Source organism: Scyliorhinus canicula, chromosome 2 (assembly GCF_902713615.1).
Source record: "Scyliorhinus canicula chromosome 2, sScyCan1.1, whole genome shotgun sequence".
Classification (NCBI taxonomy): Eukaryota; Metazoa; Chordata; class Chondrichthyes; order Carcharhiniformes; family Scyliorhinidae; genus Scyliorhinus; species Scyliorhinus canicula.
The window spans coordinates 128,064,019-128,084,078 of NC_052147.1; the positions used below are offsets into that span (position 1 = coordinate 128,064,019).

General features: G+C 45.4%; 1 protein-coding gene across 1 annotated transcript in view; it reads right to left on the minus strand.

Moving 5' to 3' along the window:
- The window catches only part of trpm2 (transient receptor potential cation channel, subfamily M, member 2), a 254,653-nt gene that overhangs the window by 213,755 nt on the left and 20,838 nt on the right, over positions 1-20,060 (minus strand). The window contains exons 4-6 of the mRNA XM_038790260.1: positions 14,740-14,920; positions 10,415-10,581; positions 4,867-5,047 (exon numbers count right to left, since the gene is read on the minus strand). Coding sequence (XP_038646188.1) covers positions 4,867-5,047; positions 10,415-10,581; positions 14,740-14,920 — 529 coding nt within the window. The remainder of the gene's footprint in view (positions 1-4,866; positions 5,048-10,414; positions 10,582-14,739; positions 14,921-20,060) is intronic.

The following is a 20,060-nucleotide window of genomic DNA, read 5'->3' on the forward strand; positions in this document are numbered from 1 at the left end:
ACTAACTGTAAATCAGGAGGTGGAGAGGAGAGAGAGGAACTTGATGAAATTACAAGCAGTGGGGATGTCGTAATGAGCAAACAGATGGAGCAGTGGGTTGACAAGTCTCCAGGTCCAGATGGACTCTATCCTCAGGTCTTAAAAGAGGTGACTAATGAGGTAGTAGATGCATTAATGTTAACTTTCCAACATTTGTTAGGTTCTGGGAAGGCTGAATCAGCCTGGAAACTCGCAAATATAATCCCCTCTATTCAAGAAGGCGGAAAACAGGAAGCTATGGGCTGGATAACTTAGTGTCTGCCACAGAATCCTTTCAGTGCAGAAGGTGGCAATTTGGCCCTCAAGCCTGCACCAAACCTCCAAATGAGCACCCTACCTAGCCCCCCCCACCCTATCCCTGTAACCCCACTTAATCTTTGAACACTAAGAGGAAATCTAGCATGGCTAATTCACCTAACCTGCACATCTGTGGACTGTGGGAGGAAACCGGAATACACAGAGGTAACCCAAGGTCAGAATTGAGCCCGGGTCCCTGGTATGGTGAGGCAGCAGTATTAACCATTGTGCCACCTCATGGGAGAGGTGAAAACTCAAGGTAATTATGTCAAGTCAACATGGTTTTATCAAAGGGAAATCCTGTTTAACCATTTATCAAAGTTCTTTGAATGAGTAACATGTGATTGTGAATAGAAGGAGCCTGCGGATGTGCTGTAATTGTATTTCCAGAAAGCATTTAATAAGGTGCCACACCAAAGGTGATTGCAAAAAATAAAAGCTCATGGTGTGGGGGTAACATATTAACCGAGATTGATAGCTGACTGGCAGAAAACTGAGAGTATGCATCAATTGTCTGATTGGCAAGATATGATGAGTGGAGTCCTGCGATGATCTGTTCCCACAACCTGCAATTGGGATTTCCCAATGTGGCCAACCCACGATGCCGGGAAATCCGTGGATGTGGCTGCACTGCTGATGCAAAGGAGAATCCCACTGGTGGAGAATCCCACCCCTAATACTTTTGCTAGGAGCATGGGTCGTGGGACAAAACATGTATGTTTCATATCCATGATTCACAGAAGCAATTTTCTTCCCTGAGATTCCCAAAACATAACTCATGGGTGTTAGACATTTGAAGACAATGTCCAAAGCTGTTGGAAATATTTGGACCGGTTAGATACCCCTTTTGGACAGGTTAGATACCCCTTTTGGAGCGCTAAGATACCCCTTTTGGACGGGTTAGATACCCCTTTTGGACAGGTTAGATACCCCTTTTGGACAGGTTAGATATCCCTTTTGGACAGGGTAGATACCCCTTTTGGAAAGGGTAGATACCCCTTTTGGACAGGTTAGATACCCCTTTTGGACAGGTTAGATACCCCTTTTGGACAGGTTAGATACCCCTTTTGGACAGGTTAGATACCCCTTTTGGACGGGTTAGATACCCCTTTTGGACAGGTTAGATACCCCTTTTGGAGGGGTTAGATACCCCTTTCGGACGTGTTAGATATCCCTTTTGGACGGGTTAGATACCCCTTTTGGACGGGTTAGATACCCCTTTTGGACAGGTTAGATACCCCTTTTGGAAAGGGTAGATACCCCTTTTGGAAAGGGTAGATACCCCTTTTGGATGGGTTAGATACCCCTTTTGGACGGGTTAGATACCCCTTTTGGACAGGTTAGATACCCCTTTTGGACGGGTTAGATACCCCTTTTGGACAGGTTAGATACCCCTTTTGGACAGGTTAGATACCCCTTTTGGACGGGTTAGATACCCCTTTTGGACAGGTTAGATACCCCTTTTGGACGGGTTAGATACCGCTTTTGGACAGGTTAGATACCCCTTTTGGACAGGTTAGATACCCCTTTTGGACAGGTTAGATACCCCTTTTGGACAGGTTAGATACCCCTTTTAGATGGGTTAGATACCCCTTTTGGACGGGTTACATATCCCTTTTAGATGGGTTAGATACCCCTTTTGGACAGGTTAGATACCCCTTTTGGACAGGTTAGATACCCCTTTTGGACGGGTTACATATCCCTTTTAGATGGGTTAGATACCCCTTTTGGACAGGTTAGATACCCCTTTTGGACAGGTTAGATACCCCTTTTGGACAGGTTAGATACCCCTTTTGGACAGGTTAGATACCCCTTTTGGACAGGTTATGTCCCCCTTTTGGACAGGTTAGATACCCCTTTTGGAGCGCTAAGATACCCCTTTTGGACGGGTTAGATACCCCTTTTGGACAGGTTAGATACCCCTTTTGGACAGGTTAGATATCCCTTTTGGAAAGGGTAGATACCCCTTTTGGAAAGGGTAAATACCCCTTTTGGACAGGTTAGATACCCCTTTTGGACAGGTTAGATACCCCTTTTGGACAGGTTAGATACCCCTTTTGGACGGGTTAGATACCCCTTTTGGACAGGTTAGATACCCCTTTTGGAGGGGTTAGATACCCCTTTCGGACGTGTTAGATATCCCTTTTGGACGGGTTAGATACCCCTTTTGGACGGGTTAGATACCCCTTTTGGACAGGTTAGATACCCCTTTTGGAAAGGGTAGATACCCCTTTTGGAAAGGGTAGATACCCCTTTTGGATGGGTTAGATACCCCTTTTGGACGGGTTAGATACCCCTTTTGGACAGGTTAGATACCCCTTTTGGACGGGTTAGATACCCCTTTTGGACAGGTTAGATACCCCTTTTGGACAGGTTAGATACCCCTTTTGGACGGGTTAGATACCCCTTTTGGACAGGTTAGATACCCCTTTTGGACGGGTTAGATACCGCTTTTGGACAGGTTAGATACCCCTTTTGGACAGTTTAGATACCCCTTTTGGACAGGTTAGATACCCCTTTTGGACGGGTTAGATACCCCTTTTAGATGGGTTAGATACCCCTTTTGGACGGGTTACATATCCCTTTTAGATGGGTTAGATACCCCTTTTGGACAGGTTAGATACCCCTTTTTGACAGGTTAGATACCCCTTTTGGACGGGTTACATATCCCTTTTAGATGGGTTAGATACCCCTTTTGGACAGGTTAGATACCCCTTTTGGACAGGTTAGATACCCCTTTTGGACAAGTTAGATACCCCTTTTGGACAGGTTAGATACCCCTTTTGGACAGGTTATGTCCCCCTTTTGGACAGGGTAGATACCCCTTTTGGACAGATTAGGTACCCCTTTTGGACAGGTTAGATACCCCTTTTGGACAGATTAGATACCCCTTTTGGACGGGTTAGATACTCCTTTTGGATGGGTTAGATATCCCTTTTGGACAGGTTAGATACCCCTTTTGGAGGGGTTAGATACCCCTTTTGGACAGGTTAGATACCCCTTTTGGAGAGGTTAGATACCCCCTTTGGACAGGTTAGATACCCCTTTTGGACAGGTTAGATACCCCCTTTGGAGGGGTTAGATACCCCTTTTGGACAGGTTAGATACCCCTTTTGGACAGGTTAGATACCCCTTTTGGACAGGGTAGATACCCCTTTTGGAGGGGTTAGATACCCCTTTTGGAGGGGTTAGATACCCCTTTTGGACGGGTTAGATACCCCTTTTGGACAGGTTAGATGCCCCTTTTGGAGGGGTTAGATACCCCTTTTGGAGGGGTTAGATACCCCTTTTGGACAGGTTAGATACCCCTTTTGGACGGGTTAGATATCCCTTTTGGACAGGTTAGATACCCCTTTTGGACGGGTTAGATACCCCTTTTGGAGGGGTTAGATACCCCTTTTGGACGGGTTAGATACCCCTTTTGGACAGGTTAGATGCCCCTTTTGGAGGGGTTAGATACCCCTTTTGGAGGGGTTAGATACCCCTTTTGGACAGGTTAGATACCCCTTTTGGACGGGTTAGATATCCCTTTTGGACAGGTTAGATACCCCTTTTGGACGGGTTAGATACCCCTTTTGGAGGGGTTAGAGGGGTTAGATACCCCTTTTGGAGGGGTTAGATACCCCTTTTGGACAGGTTAGATACCCCTTTTGGAGAGGTTAGATACCCCCTTTGGACAGGTTAGATACCCCTTTTGGAGAGGTTAGATACCCCCTTTGGACAGGTTAGATACCCCTTTTGGACAGGTTAGATACCCCTTTTGGACAGGTTCGATACCCCTTTTGAAAAGGGTAGATACCCCTTTTGGACAGTTTAGATACCCCTTTTGGACAGGTTAGATGCCCCTTTTGGACGGGTTAGATACCCCTTTTGGACGGGTTAGATACCCCTTTTGGACCAGTTAGATACCCCTTTTGAAAGGGTAGTTACCCCTTTTGGAAAGGGTAGATACCCCTTTTGGAAAGGGTAGATTCCCCTTTTGGATGGGTTAGATACCCCTTTTGGACAGGTTAGATACCCCTTTTTGAAAGGGTAGATACCCCTTTTGGAAAGGGTAGATTCCCCTTTTGGATGGGTTAGATACCCCTTTTGGAAAGGGTAGATACCCCTTTTGGAGTGGGAAGTTACTCATTTCGAAGACCCCTTTTGGAGAGGTAAGATAACCCTTATGGAGAGGGAACATGCCACTTTTGGAGATGTAAGATACCACTTTTGGTACCCCTTAAAGGTCAGGTGCTCTTTGGGATTGTTTAAAGTAGACTGTGCATAATAAGTGGATAACCACTGTGGAACTGTCAAGCTGTCAAGTTATTTAACTCCCCAGGCCATTTAAATTGCTGGATAGATATTGCTCAGGTTTGATGGAGTAATGTTCCAACTATTCAATCTGATCAGACACTTCCAGCAGGTATAACATTGGTCAGCTTTGAGTTCAGGTTCCAAAGATGAAAGTGCCGAAGAGCACCTTCAATGCACGTTTGTTCCTCCTGCCACTCCCTCATCTGCAGCTCCAAATCGAGACACTCCTACCTTCAGTCCCCATTCTCTGCTTGGAGATGTACTTTTCCAACTGGGTCCTCAAGGAAATCTCCACACCATATTGTCCATGGGTCCCATCATCCACGAGGATAAAGTGTGTATGGTTGTGATCCAGGCATGATAATCTGCCCTGATTTGCCTCATCCATGTAATAATCCACAGGATACTTTCCCTGTTCCATGAAAAGGAAGTATGGTTAGTTACAGGCAGTAATTAATGGTGCAATATTACACAGAAGCCTAGAAAATAGGAGTAGGAGGAGGCATTCGGCCCTTCAAGCCTGCTGCACTATTCAGTATGATTATGGCTGATCATCCAACTCAATAACCTAATCCTGTCTTCCCCCCAAACCCTTTGATACCCTTCACCCCAAATGCGATACTGCATTTTGAAAACATACAATGTTTTGGCCTCAACTGCTTTCTGCGGTAACAAATTCCACATGCTCACCACTTTCTGGGTGAAGACATTTCTCCTCGTCTCTGTCCTAAATTGTTTAGCCATATCCTCATACTGTGACACCTGGCTGTGGACACACCCACCGGTTGGAACATCCTTCCTGCATCTACATGACGGTTGCCTCCAACTACCTGTTGTGACAGATTTCTGAGGGCTTAGTTCCGCTCTTGCTTCTGCCCACTGCAAGATGGCAGAGAGGCACACATTAAATGAAGGCTCAAGGCTAGTCAAGGTCTCGATGGTAGGCAAAGTAATGGAAAGGGTACTGAGGGATAGGATTTCTGAGCATCTGGAAAGACACTGCTTGATGAGGGATAGTCAGCACGGATTTGTGAGGGGTAGGTCTTGCCTTACAGGTCTTATTGACTTATTTGAGGAGGTGACCAAGCATGTGGATGAAGGTAAAGCAGTGGATGTAGTGTACATGGATTTTAGTAAGGCATTTGATAAGGTACCCCATGGTAGGCTTATGCAGAAAGTAAGGAGGCATGTGATAGTGGGAAATTTGACCAGTTGGATAACGAACTGGCTAACTGATAGAAGTCAGAGAGTGGTGGTGGATGGCAAATATTCAGCCTGGAGCCCAGGTACCAGTGGCATACCGCAGGGATCAGTTCTGGGACCTCTGCTGTTTGTGATTTTCACTAATGACTTGGATGAGGGAGTTGAAGGGTGGGTCAGTAAATTTGCAGATGATACAAAGATTGGTGAAGTTGTGGATAGTGAGGAGGGCTGTTGTCGGCTTCAAAGAGACATAGATAGGATGCAGAGCTGGGCTGAGAAGTGGCAGATGGAGTTTAACCCTGACAAGTGTGAAGTTGTCCATTTTGGAAGGACAAATATGAATGCGGAATACAGGGATAACAGTAAGGTTCTTGGCAATGTAGAGGAGCAGAGAGATCTTGGGGTCTATGTTCATAGATCTTTGAAAGTTGCCACTCAAGTGGATAGAGCTGTGAAGAAGACCTATGGTGTACTAGCGTTCATTAGCAGAGGGATTGAATTTAAGAGCTGTGAGGTGATGATGCAGCTGTACAAAACCTTGATAAGGCCATATTTGGAGTACTGTGTGCAGTTCTGGTCACCTCATTTTAGGAAGGATGTGGAAGCTTTGGAAAAGGTGCAAAGGAGATTTACCAGGATGTTGCCTGGAATGGAGAGGAGGTCTTACGAGGAAAGGTTGAGGGTGCTAGGCCTTTTCTCATTAGAACGGAGAAGGATGAGGGGCGACTTGATAGAGGTTTATAAGATGATTAGGGGAATAGATAGAGTAGACAGTCAGAGACTTTTCCCTGGGTGGAACAAACCATTACAAGGGGACATAAATTTAAGATAAATGGTGGAAGATATAGGGGGGATGTCAGAGGTAGGTTCTTTACCCAGAGAGTAGTGGGGGCATGGAATGCACTGCCTGTGGAAGTTGTTGAGTCGGAAACGTTAGGGACCTTCAAGCGGCTATTGGATAGGTACATGGATTATGGTAGAATAATGGAGTGTAGATTAATTTATTCTTAAGGGCAGCACAGTAGCATTGTGGATAGCACAATTGCTTCACAGCTCCAGGGTCCCAGGTTCGATTTTGACTTGGGTCACTGTCTGTGTGGAGTCTGCACATCCTCCCCGTGTGTGCGTAGGTTTCCTCCGGGTGGTCCGGTTTCCTCCCACAGTCCAAAGATGTGCAGGTTGGTTGGATTGGCCATGATAAATTGCCCTTAGTGTCCAAAATTCTATGATCTATGATTAACCTAGGACAAAAGTTCGGCACAACATCGTGGGCCAAAGGTCCTGTTCTGTGCTGTATTTCTCTATGTTCTATGTTCTATATCTCTGACTGCCTAACCCTCATTACATATGCACAACCTCATCTCCCAACTTATATCCAGCATGGAAACTACTCAATATGGTCCTTTTTTAAGGTTATCTTTCAGTTTTTATAAAATTTCTATGTGACACGGAAATCGCTGCCACGTAACAATTTGTTGCTAATCCCCAATTGCCTTCGAGGCGGTGGTGTTGATCCACCATTTTGGATCAAAAGATCATAACACAAAGGAATAAAAATAGGCCATTCGGCTCATCAAGTCTGCTCCACCATTCAGTGAGATCATGACCGATCTGATATAATCCTCAACTCCACTTTCCTGCCTTATCCCCATAGCTCTTGTCTCCCTCACTGATTAAAAACCTGTCTATCTCAGCCTTGAACATATTTAACAACCCAGCCTCCACAGCTCTCTGTGGTAAGGAATTCCACACATTCACTACCCTCTGAGAGAAGAGATTCCTCCTCATCTCTGTCTAAAATTATGACCCCTTACTCTGAGATTATGCCCTATGGTCCTAGTCTCCCCCATAAAGTGCAATATATCTCAGCATCTACCCTGCAAAGCCCCTTGAGAATCCTGTATGTCTCAATAAGGTCGCCTCTCATTCTTCTAAACTCCAATGAATACAGGCCCAACCTACTTAATCTCTCCTCATAAGAAAACCTCCTCATATCCAGGATCAACCTAGTGAACCATCTCTGTACTGCCTCCAGTGCCAGTCTATCTTTCGTTAGATAAGGGGACCAAACTGTTCACAGTATTCCAGACGTGGCCGAACTAGGGCCTTGTATAGTTTTAGCAAGACTTCTCTATTAGTATACTGCATTCCATTTGAAATAAAGGCCAACATTTAATTTGCCTTCCCTATTACCCACTGAACTTGCATGCTAGCTTTTTGTGATTTATGCATGAGAACCCCCAAATCCCTCTGTTCTGCAGCTTTCTTTATTCTTCCTACTAAAGTGCATAACTTCACATTTTCCTACAGTACATTCCATCAGCCTGTTAGGACAGTGATTAGCACAGTTGCTTCACAGCTCCAGGGACCCAGGTTGGATTCCCGGCTTGGGTCACTGTCTGTGCAGAGTCTGCAAGGTCTCCCCGTGTCTGCGTGGGTTTCCTCTGGGAGCTCCGGTTTCCTTCCACAGTCCAAAGATGTGCAGGTTAGGTGGATTGGCCATGCTAAATTGGCCTTGGGTTAGGTGAAGTTACTGGTTTACGGGGAAAGGGTGGAGGTGTGGGCTTAAGTGGGATGCTCTTTCTAAGAGCCGGTGCAGACTCGATGGGCTGAATGACCGCCTTCTGCACTGTAAATTCTATGATTCTATGATCTGCCAAGTGTTTGCCCACTCACTTAACTTGTTTTTACTTCTTGTCTTCCCATCTATTTTTGTGTCATCCGCAAACTTTCACTTCCCTCGCCCAAGTCAATAATATATATATACTGTAAGTGATTGTGGCCCCAGCACCAATCCCTGTGGTTACTAGTTACAGATTGCCATCCTAAAACTGCCCCTCTTATCTCAACTGTCTGTCTTCTATCAGTTAGCCAATCCCTTGTAACACCATGGGTTTTTATCTTATTAAGTAGCTTTCATGGTACCGTATCAAATGTTTTTTTGAAATCCAAGTGTATAACATCTATTAGTTCCACTTTATCTATCCTGCTCACTACTATCTCAAAGAATACGAATAAATTTGGCAGGTTTGATTTCCCCTTCATGGGGCCATACTGACTCTGCTTGATTATATTATGGCCGTCTAACTGCTCTATTATATCCTTTATAATGGACTCCAGTATTTTCCAAAGGGCAGATGTTAGGCTAGCTGCCCTACAGTTACCTCATTTTTGTCTTCCTCCCTTTTCGAATAATGGTGTTATGTTGCCTGTTATCCAATCCTCCAGAACTTTTCCAAAATGTAAGGATTTTTGACAGATTACAACAGTGAATCCACTATTTCTGTAGATACTTCCTACAGGGGGACGATTTAGCCTAGTTAGCTTGACAGCTGGTTTGTGACACAGAATAACGCCAACAGTACAATTCCTGTACCACCTGAGGTTGTTCATGAAGGCCCCACATTCTCAATCTTACCCCTTGCCTGAGACCAGTCAGCTCTCTACCCCCCCCCCCCCCCCCCCCCCCCCCACTCAAAGGGGAAAGCAGCCTATGGTCATCTGAGACTATGGTGACTTTTCTTTAGCTACTTCCTGTAATGTCCAAGGAAGCAACCCATCAGGACATGTGAACTTATCAGCCTTTAGCCCCATTAGTTTCTCTAGTAGAGTTATTGTATTTATATCCTCCCCCACTTTTGCCCCTTTATTATTTAATATTTAGGGAATGTAATTGATGTCTTCCACTGTGAAGACTGACACAAAGTATTTGTTTAACTCCTCTGCCATTTCCGGGTTCCCCCATCTCATTCTCAAAGGGGACCATGATCACTTTGGCCACTGTCTTCATTTTCACATATTTAACAAAGCTCTTAATGTCTGATTTATATTACTGGCTAGTAGGGATGGCATGGTGGCACAGTTGGCACTGATGCCTCAAGGCGCCGAGGACCCAGGTTCAATTCGGTCCGAAGTCACTGCCCATGTGGAGTTTGCATATTCTCCCTTTGCCTGCGCAAGCCTCATCCCCACAGCCCAAAAGATATGAAGGGTTGGTGGATTGGCCATGCTAAATTGCCCCTTAATTGGAAAAAAAAGATTTAGGTAAATTTATATTAAAAATATATTACTTGCTAGTTTCTCCTCAAAGTTAATCTACTCCCTATTTTTTTTGGTCATCTTTTGTTCTGTTTTTTAATTTCCCAATCCACTGTCTTACCAGTAATCTTTGCCACATTGTATGTTTTTCTTTCAGTTTAATACTATCCTTAATTTCCTTAATTAACCATGGTTGATTTATCCCCTTCCTAGAATTCTTCTTCCTCACTGGGATATATAATGAACTATTTTCATAAATGTCTGCCATTGTTGATCAACCATCTTTGCTGCTACACTCCTTCCCTGAAAGGACATTAGTGAACCAGACAGGTTTTTATGATAGTTCCATGAGACTAAATTTCAAGTCATTAAATATAATGAATCCATTTACCCCGGGCATTAGCCTGGGACTCTGTTTTATTAGCCCAGAGATACTATAATACCATAGTCTCCCCCATGTGGAGAAAGCTTTTTCAGAAACAACAATATCCCACATTTGACATGTGACTAAAACTGGTCATTCCCTGGTATAACTCACCTCTCCCCCAACCAGGCTCTCTCGGTTATGTACTATACCCCAGCTGGCAATGCCAATTGCAACAATCTGTCTTTCCTTGGATCTACTGGTCATTTTACAGTGTCGCACCGCCTCTCCAACATGCTTCATCACCCCAGTAAAGGAACCTCCTGTGATAATCCATGCCCCTGGGAGAGAAACATAAGGTTAATTGGTACAGGTCACACAATTCCATCATGAAGCAGTCACATGATCAGAATACACTCATATGGTCCGAAGGCTGGGGCCCTCCAGAGGACAGCCACCAAAGACATCACATAGAGCAGGGTGTAGCAGTCAACAGATTACCTCTACCTTTGTTGTGGATGTCAGGCATGCACCAAGACGTGGGTTAGAAAAAAATGACAAAACTAACATAACTTCTGTGTGACGGGTGTTCAATCAATGTTTATAAAATGTACCTTTATAAATACATTTGTTGTTCATGAAAATGGTCCCATCATTTGAAACCTTTGTGCATTTGCATCTGTGAGCCCTCTTACTGTGAGGGTAAGCCATCCTCCAACTCAGGGGCCACCTCCCTTTGTGAACTTCACATTCACGTGATGTGTAGCTGAGTTGATGACAGTTACTCTACCATTCTGGTCTCAGAATTCAGCCCTGCCTGAGTCCCACGGAACACATGCTCCCAGAGTACGGAGAAACTCACTGTGAAGACCAACCCTACACCCCCAGCATTGTGGCATAATGTTGGCATTGGTGAAAACACAGGGTGAGCTGTTACAGGTCAGCTTTTAATGTTGCACTCACCTTGAAGTCACAAGCAAAATTAAGGCGGACAGCTACAAGACACTTATGTCAGATTGTGGTTTAAACCAGTCGAATTTCCCACAAGATTGGGAGTACCATTTTTAATGATCATTCATGGTAATGCATATAAATGATGTTCCTGACATGGATCAGCAAGAAACCCACTCCACCAAAAGCCCACCATGAATGTGGTGAGGGAAAAATTCTGAACCCGCGCTGGCAGGAATCCGATTTTTACCCCCTCTCCTCAACGACTCTCCCTCGGAATGATCTGCATAGAACTTCGGCCCATTGCGGACCAGAGAACCGCCGGGGGGGGAGCCCGCCATCCGGCACGGCGCGATTCCCACCCCCGCCAAATCTCCAGCGCCAGAGAACTCGGCAGCCGGCGGGGGCGGGATTCACGCCGCCCCCCGGCGATTCTCCTACCCGGTGGGGAGGGGGTCAGAGAATCCCGCCCCATAGATTTGAGCCAGGGAAGTGGGATGGAAATTTTCAGAGATGGGAGGAGAAAGGAATTAGGACACTAAAAGATTTATTTCTTGGGGGTCGGTTTGCAGGATTGAAGGAGCTGGGAGCGAAGTATGGGCTGGAGCAGGGGGAAATATTTAGATACATGCAAGTTCGAGACTTTACCAGAAAGGAGATACAGAGATTCCCAGTGGAGCCGGCTTCTGAATTGCTAGAGGAGGTGCAGATGACAGGGGACTGGAGAAGGGGGTAGTATCGGTGGGTTACGGGGCTATTTTGGAGGAGAAGGTAAAGTGAGAGGAAGAGTTGAGAGAGGGTATGGAGGAAGGGTTCTGGTGTGAGGTGCTCCGGAGGGTGAAAGTCTCCACCTCGTGTGCGAGGTTGGTGCTGATACAGCTGAAAGTGGTATATAGAGCGCTCCTCACAACGGTGAGGATGTGCTGACTCTTTGAGGGGGTAGAAGATGTTGTGAATGTTTGGGGGGAGGTGGGTGGCTGCAAACCACAGTTCATGTCTTTTGGTCCTGTTCAAAGCTGGAGGATTACTGGAAGGAGGTGTTTAGGGTAATCTCTAAAGTAGTGCCCGTGAAACTGGACCTGGGCCCTCGGGAGGCCATATTCGGGGTGTCGGACCAGCCAGGTTTGGAAACGGGTGCGGATGCAGATTTTGTAGCCTTCGCCTCGTTGATCGCCCAAAGGCGGATCCTGTTAGGGTGGAGATCAACCTCTCAACCCTGTGCTCTGGCATGGCGGGGGGACCTACAGGAATTCTTGACTCTTGAGAAGGTCAAATTTGAACTGAGGGGAAGGATGGAGGGGTTCTACCATTCATGGGCGTTATTCATTATGCACTTTCAAGAATTGGATTACATCAAACATGGGGGGGTGCTGGGAGGATTGGTGGAGGGGACTGTTTGTGTTAATGGTGACTATGGGTGATTCCTGATTCCTTTTTGTTATCTGTTTATATGCGGGCTAATGTTTGGGGGCTTGGTGGGAGGATGGGATTGTTGTTACTGATATGGGGATTGACATTACATTCATTACTGATTATTGTTTATTGTTGGGTGTAAATTTGGGAGAAAATGTGAAAAAGGAGGAGAATAAAAATATTTTTAAAACAAAAAGAATCAACGGCTTGAAAACTCAGGGGCTGGATTCTCCGCCGGCGGGATGCTCTGTTTGCCGTCAGCCCGGGGATTTCCCGACGGCCTGGGGCTGCCCCACAATGGGAAACCCCATTACCAGCCGGTGTAACGGAACATCCCGCTGGCGGGGTGAAACAGAACTGTGGCGCAGCGGAGCGGAGAATCCAGCTCCTAGTCTTTGACTCAGTAATTGAAATTCAATATCAAAATTGTGAGGTGTTGGTAATGCTGAGAGGAACTGTGACAAAATAAAGTAAGACATCAATAAACTTGCAGAATAGGTGCGTAAGTGTAAAATGAATTTTAAAACAGGTAAGTATGTGGGCATAAATTTGAGTAGGAGGATTTTTGGAAAATTTAAATGGGGTGGAGCAACAAAGAGACCCAGGGGTACCGATTTACAAATCATTAGCATTGGCAACAAAGATTAACAAAGACCATAGAAATGCAAACAAAACACTGGAGTTCATTTCTCATTTGAACAGTACTAGAAAGTAGAAAGTTTGTGTCAAACTAATGAAGAATCTTGGTTAGACCATTGAAGTATTGTGTGCAATTTGGTTTCACGAAAAGGACATCAAGGCATTAAAAAAGATGCAATAAAGATTAGACGGATGTTACCAGAACTTAGAGTTAAAAATGTCAAGGAAATTCTGAACTCTTTTCTCTGGAAAAGAGAAAGCGAAGTGACCGGATTGAGTTCTCCAAAATTCTGAAATGGCATGAGAGAGTAGGCAGAGAAAATATATTTCCACTTGTGGGGAATCTCAAATGAGAGACCAAAAGGTTAAATTACTCAATAATAAATCCAATAAGGCATTCATGAGAAATGTCTTTACTCAGAGAGTGCATAAAATAGAAAACTCACAAGGAGTAGTTGAAGTGAGTAACATAAAGTGCATTTATGAGGAAGCCGCATAAGTACATTACAGAATAAGTGAAAGGGACACTCAGTAAAGTGCATATTCCGCAACACTGTTTTAACATTATTACAATTATGTAGCACTTACTCGCGTCTTTTCCCTGTCTAGTTCATGCTCTATAGCTAAAGCTGAAAAAAATATTTTAATAATCTTTATTAGTGTCACAAGTAGGCTTACATTAACACTGCAATGAAGTTACTATGGAAATCCCCTAGTTGCCACATTCCGGTGCCTGTTCAGGTACACAGAGGGAGAATTCAGAATGTCCAATTCACCTAACAAGCACGTCTTTCAGGACGTGTGGGAGAAAACCGGAGCACTCGGAGGAAACACACGCAGATCCGGGGAGAACGTGCAGACGCCGCACAGACAGTGACCCAAGCCGGGAATCGAACCCGGGTCCCTGGCACTGTGAAGCAACAGTGCTAGCCACTGTGTTTTTATTAAGGGTTTCTTTCTCACTGGGGAGGCTTCAGGCCAATATACATACAACAGCCTGCTCTGAAAATTGTGCTCACATTTTGACAGCTGTGACAAATCACACACATCAGCTGAGATAATTCACAACATTCTGAAACAATTAACAACATTCTAAACATATCAACCCCACAACATTCTAAATAAAATAAGTTAATTTTCCCATCTCCCAATGTTAACAGATCCTTTTAAATAAATCTCAGGGTCCTGATCCAGATGCAGATTGATGCCAACAATGAATTTGTTCTTTCTGGGACCACGCCTTATCTGTGTAACAAATTCTGTTGAAATTGGTCTCTACATTTTTGAAGGGTATTGTTTGTACACAAACAAGCGGATCACCAGACAAAATGTTACCTCCACCCACCTTCAATGGCAGAGGCAATAAGGAATGGAAAGACAGATCAGATGAAGTTGAGTGTAAGGATGCTTATACATGTTGGGCTGAACGGTCAGTTTCTTTGCTGTAAGTTCTTGGTAATTCAATGGAACATTTAAAAATGCCGGTATTGTCATACCTGTTGATTGTGCCACTTTAATAAGCCCTCTGCGAAACATGAACCTCAGGCTTGGTTTCAGATGAAAGTTCTTTGCCCCTCCAGTTACAGAAATAAGAAGATGTGGAGGATTCAGTCCCCAATACTTTGTCATGAGATGGTACAGTGTCATGGGAGTAGTGTTATTTGAGGCTCGGACATACTAGAAATAACAACAAAGAACAAAAGTCATTAATTAATAGGGTCATTAACTCTAGTTTGTCATATTGCAGAGGATTTATCAAATGACATGCAGCTACGAACTGATTTTCTGATTAGAAGAATGTATGCGCTTCCAAAAAAGAATCATATCCAATTTGAAATGTTAACTCTGTGCAGGATTCCTTGGCCTCCCAGCGCGTGTTTCTTAGCAGCGAGATGCAGCGCGCCATTCGCCGTTGGTAGGATTCTGTACTCCTGCCGCTGTCAATGGAAATTCCTATTGAAAGCCACCCCACACCACCAGGAATCCAACGGGTGAAAGTGCACTGCTGGTGGGACCAGAGAATCCAGCCAGCAGTGAACGGTCGAAGAATTCCGGCCTCTATTTGCCTCTTCACAGATGTTGCCAGGCCTGCTGATTTTTCCAGCATTTTCTGCTTGTATTTCAGATTCCGAGCATCTGTGGTATTTTGCTTGTTTTTTGTGTGAATATTTTTATTAAAGGTTTTTCATTTTACATTTAACCGCAAGATGCAACAAATCCCCAAAATCTAGTACAGTGCAGTGATCATTATTCCACATATACAACAGAAAAGACAAGCAAATACTCAGACAAATTGTTCAGATGATCAATGGTTGTAGTTGCCGTCTGTTTTCATACGGATAATGAAAGGATACAAGAAAGCGTGGGAATCCCAAGATAACAGGAAAAGCCATGAGCTTATGGCGCCTTGGAGCATGCCCTCTTTCACAGGACAACTAAAACAGAACTACACAATATAGGGGATCCCAATCGAGACCTGACTCAACATCCCATGACTTCAAAGCAATGAAAGGATACCTCAGAAAAAGGGGAACAACAGGACCCCGCCATTGGTACAAGACATAGCATGGCAGTGTACATTCCCATTTACAGGAGCCAATAAGCCCAGGATTCTGACACCATGCCAAGACGCACAACATGACAGACACCACTCCTCTCTGGCTAAATCAGAGGCACCGTTCAGGCTCCCCATCACTGAAAAACGTAACCATTTTGCACTGAGGAAACCCCACCGACAACGAGAAGAAAAATTGTTGAGACACCCATCAACAGGATATCTCCGAGGGAGATGCAACTCTCCACCTCCCGACTTGATAAGGGAAACCCTCTAGAATTAAATACAACAAATCAGAGGCTGTATCAGTGTCGCCCCTACCCAGATAAATAAAAGAAACCCCAGAGAGAGAGCAACACTCGGATTAGCCAATGAACATTAAACAAGGTCTAGCAACATACACCTTTGCAAAATGGATACCAGGAGCAGAACAGGATAACCTCATAAGAAACAGGACACTGCCTCCTGCGGGGAGTGCAAACCTCAAGAAGGAGGACAATCTGGAAGTCCCTATGTACGATCACTTGAGGAAGGGTGACTTACTGCTCCATCCAGCCTAACCCCCAGTAATAGAAAGACTTTAACAATGCCGACCAAAGCACTCAATCACACTCAGGCCCTACAGCCAACAGATTATTACATCCCCAGTGGAGCCATATCTCAAGAGTAGTCCAGAAGCCCCAACAGGGGACATTTTGGGGGAGGGAGACCTACTCCACCACCCAACGTACCCTTCACCTGATCCGGATAAACAATTACTATTCCTCTAACCTACACAATCAGGCTAAATTAAGATCAATGACACACTAGAATAGAGGCTGGCTAGCCAAGAACACCCACATCACTCTTATACATTGAACAAAGCAAACCACCCATATCTCTAGACACCCCAGAGGCTTTAATGCAACTCCACCCATTTCCCCTCATCAAAGAAACCCTAAGAATAGGACGATATGGCCACCATTCTTTTTTTTTGATTAATTGGATGGCTGAGCCAGAATTTATTGCTCATCCCTGAGGGTATTTAAGAGTCATACACGTTGCTGTAGATCTGGAGTCACATGTAGGCCAGACCAGACCAGGTAAGGATGATATTCCCGAAAGCACATTAGTGAACCAGATAGGTTTTACGACAATCGACAATGGTATCATGGTATCATTAGACTTTGTCACCATCTACCATGACGTGATTCAAACCCGGGTCCGCAGAGCATTACTCTAGGTCTCTGGATTGCTAGTGTAGTGACAATACCACAACTCCACTGCCTTCTTGGCTCCATGAGCCAAGAAATCAAGTGACCACTGTCGCTACCTGCGCAACCAAGTAAATATAAAAGACCAACCCAAGACAGGCTAGATAGCCAAAGATTAACCGATCATGCCCAAGCCTTCACCCAAACACATTTTCCCCACTCCTACAACAAGAAATGCCAACTACTGAAAAAATAAAGGAACCCAGTCTTTTCCAGGATGAATGACCTGTGTTATGGGGCAAGGTTGGAAAACTCCAAAGTATATCATGGAGTTTATCTGACCCACAATTGTTTCTTTATTTTGGTAGCACGGTAGCATGGTGGTTAGCATAAATGCTTCACAGCTCCAGGGTCCCAGGTTCGATTCCCGGCTGGGTCACTGTCTGTGTGGAGTCTGCACATCCTCCCCGTGTGTGCATGGGTTTCCTCCGGGTGCTCCGGTTTCCTCCCACAGTCCAAAGATGTGCGGGTTAGGTGGATTGGCCATGCTAAATTGCCCGTAGTGTCCTAAATAAGTAAGGTTAAGGGGGGGGGGGGGGGGTTACAGGTATAGGGTGGATGCATGGGTTTGAGTAGGGTGATCATTGCTTGGCACAACATCGAGGGCCGAAGGGTCTGTTCTGTGCTGTACTGTTCTATGTTCTATGTTACGTTGAGCACAAGGGCCTGTCTTCCAGGTGTTATTCAACAGAGGCCTTAAGCACTTTTAATCAAAAACAAAGTTTATTCTACGAATTTAGTTAACATTTTTATAAACTAACATAAATACCCCACAGAGCTACAGCGCTCTATGTAACCCTTAATAAATTCTCACTTTTGCTGCAAAGGGAAGAAAAACCCAACATAGCCATGGAAGAGAGGCAGACAGTCAAGTCAGATGACCCCCTCAATCATCCGATCCCTGGAAGTGTTGATAGCAAACTTTTCCAGGCCCAGAAGCAGTATCATGAGGAGATCCTCCTCTCTTCCCGTCCTTCTCTGCACCAGGTGCCCACAGATCAGGAGCGTGGCGCTGAAATGCAAACAAAACTTGAACAAAATATTTTTAAGTAACTGAACAGGGAGTGCAATCTGCCACAACCTATATACCTGAGAAGATCCTATCAGGGGCTGTTTAGCACAGGGCTAAGTCACTGACTTTGAAAGCAGACCAAGCAGGCCAGCAGCACAGTTCGACTCCCGTAACAGCCTCCCCGAACAGGCGCCGGAATGAGGCGACTGGGAGCTTTTCACAGTAACTTCATTTGAAGCCTACTTGTGACAATAAACGATTTTCATTTTCATTTCATTTCATCAAGCCTGCAAGAAAGGAAGTAAGAAACTGGAAGCCTGAACTTCAGAAAGACATTGACTGGAAGTAATCCATGTAAGCCAAAGATCCCTATCCTTGTATTTTATTAATATTGTCTTTCCCTTTCCATCACTCGTTCCCCTCTTTGTATTTTGTGTGTGTATATATAAAATTAGGGCGAGTTATAAAAGGGAGGGCTTGGGAAATGGGTAGTACATTAGCCAGATACATTTTCTATTTATTTAATTTAAGATACTGGGCGCGATTCTCCGCTGCCCACGCCAGTTGGGAGAATAGCAGGAGGGCCTCCTGACATTTTTTGCGCCCTCCCGCTATTCTCCTCCCCCCCCCCCCCCTCGCCCGACCCACGTCACTAATCGCCACTCGCCGTTTTTTACGGCAAGCCGCGATTCTCCGCGGCAGCTGGGCCGAGCTGCCGGGCCTTTACGCCCGTTTTTTCATGGCAGCAAACACACCTGCTTGCTGCCATCGTAAAAACGGGTGCTAGATGCCCGTTTGGGGCATCCAGAGGCCCGTTTGGGGCGGGAGCACCACCGTTGTGCTCGGGAGGGGACAGGCCCGCAATCAGTGCCCACCGATCGTCGGGCCTGCGTCCAAAAGGGACGCACTATTTCCCCTCCGCCGCCCGACAAGATCAAGCCGCCATATCGTGTCGGGCGGCGGTGGAGAAATGCGGAACCGCGCATGCGCGGGTTCCGTCAACGGTGTGATGACGTCACCCGCGCATGCGCGGGTTGGAGCCGGCTCTAACCTGTGCATTCGTGGCTGACATCATACGGACGCCAGACGCGCGTCATCTTGCCGCGTGGCCTTAACAACGGTCGTTAAGGCCGCGACGCCATGATTCCCGGGGTCCCGCTCCTAGCCCCGATGGGGGGGAGAATCGGGTCCCGGGAACGGGAGTGAAGGCTGCCGTGAAACACATCTAGTTTCACGGCAGCCATAGAACATAGAACGATACAGCGCAGTACAGGCCCTTCGGCCCTCGATGTTGCACCGACATGGAAAAAAAACTAAAGGCCTTCTGAGAGCCTTTACGACTCTCCGCATTTGCGGAGAATCTCGCCCACTGTTTTAAAGGTTACACGTGTTTTAAAGGTACAAACCTGGTGACTGTAGTTTAATGGACTCAACTAAAGACCGGTGTATTTAAATAAATCTAATTTCATTGGCATTGTGACTCCGGGTCAAGTGGGGCTGGAATTGACTGCGTATTAGCCCAGGCGGTCCTAAGATAAGGGATCTTCAGAAACAGCATGTTGTAGCTGATTCGGAATCAGAGGAGAATTCCTTCCCCTGAGATGATTACTTGTTTTGCATCCTGATTGGGCACCCAGAATTGTGACTTTTACTCTGCTGTGTTGCCCTTAAAGGGACATTCACCACGCCTGGGAAGCATATGTGCTCAAGTTATAGACAGAACTGCAATTAATTTCCATTTAGCATATTTAAACCTTAAATCCATTGGCCCCAGGGGATCTTCATGATACTAACAGGACTGCTTAGGTTAAACGTTGAACCCACAAGGCCATCTTTCTGATGCACTGGCAGTTTCTGGTCTTTTCTGACAGCTTAAAATTCCTCCCATATGTTTTTAATTGATACAACTGGCGGGAAACGGGTGGCAAAGGGAAGTAAAACCGGCGCTGACCTGGTAAACTGATGCCAAAGTTTGACAAGTGCTAGATAGATGCACAA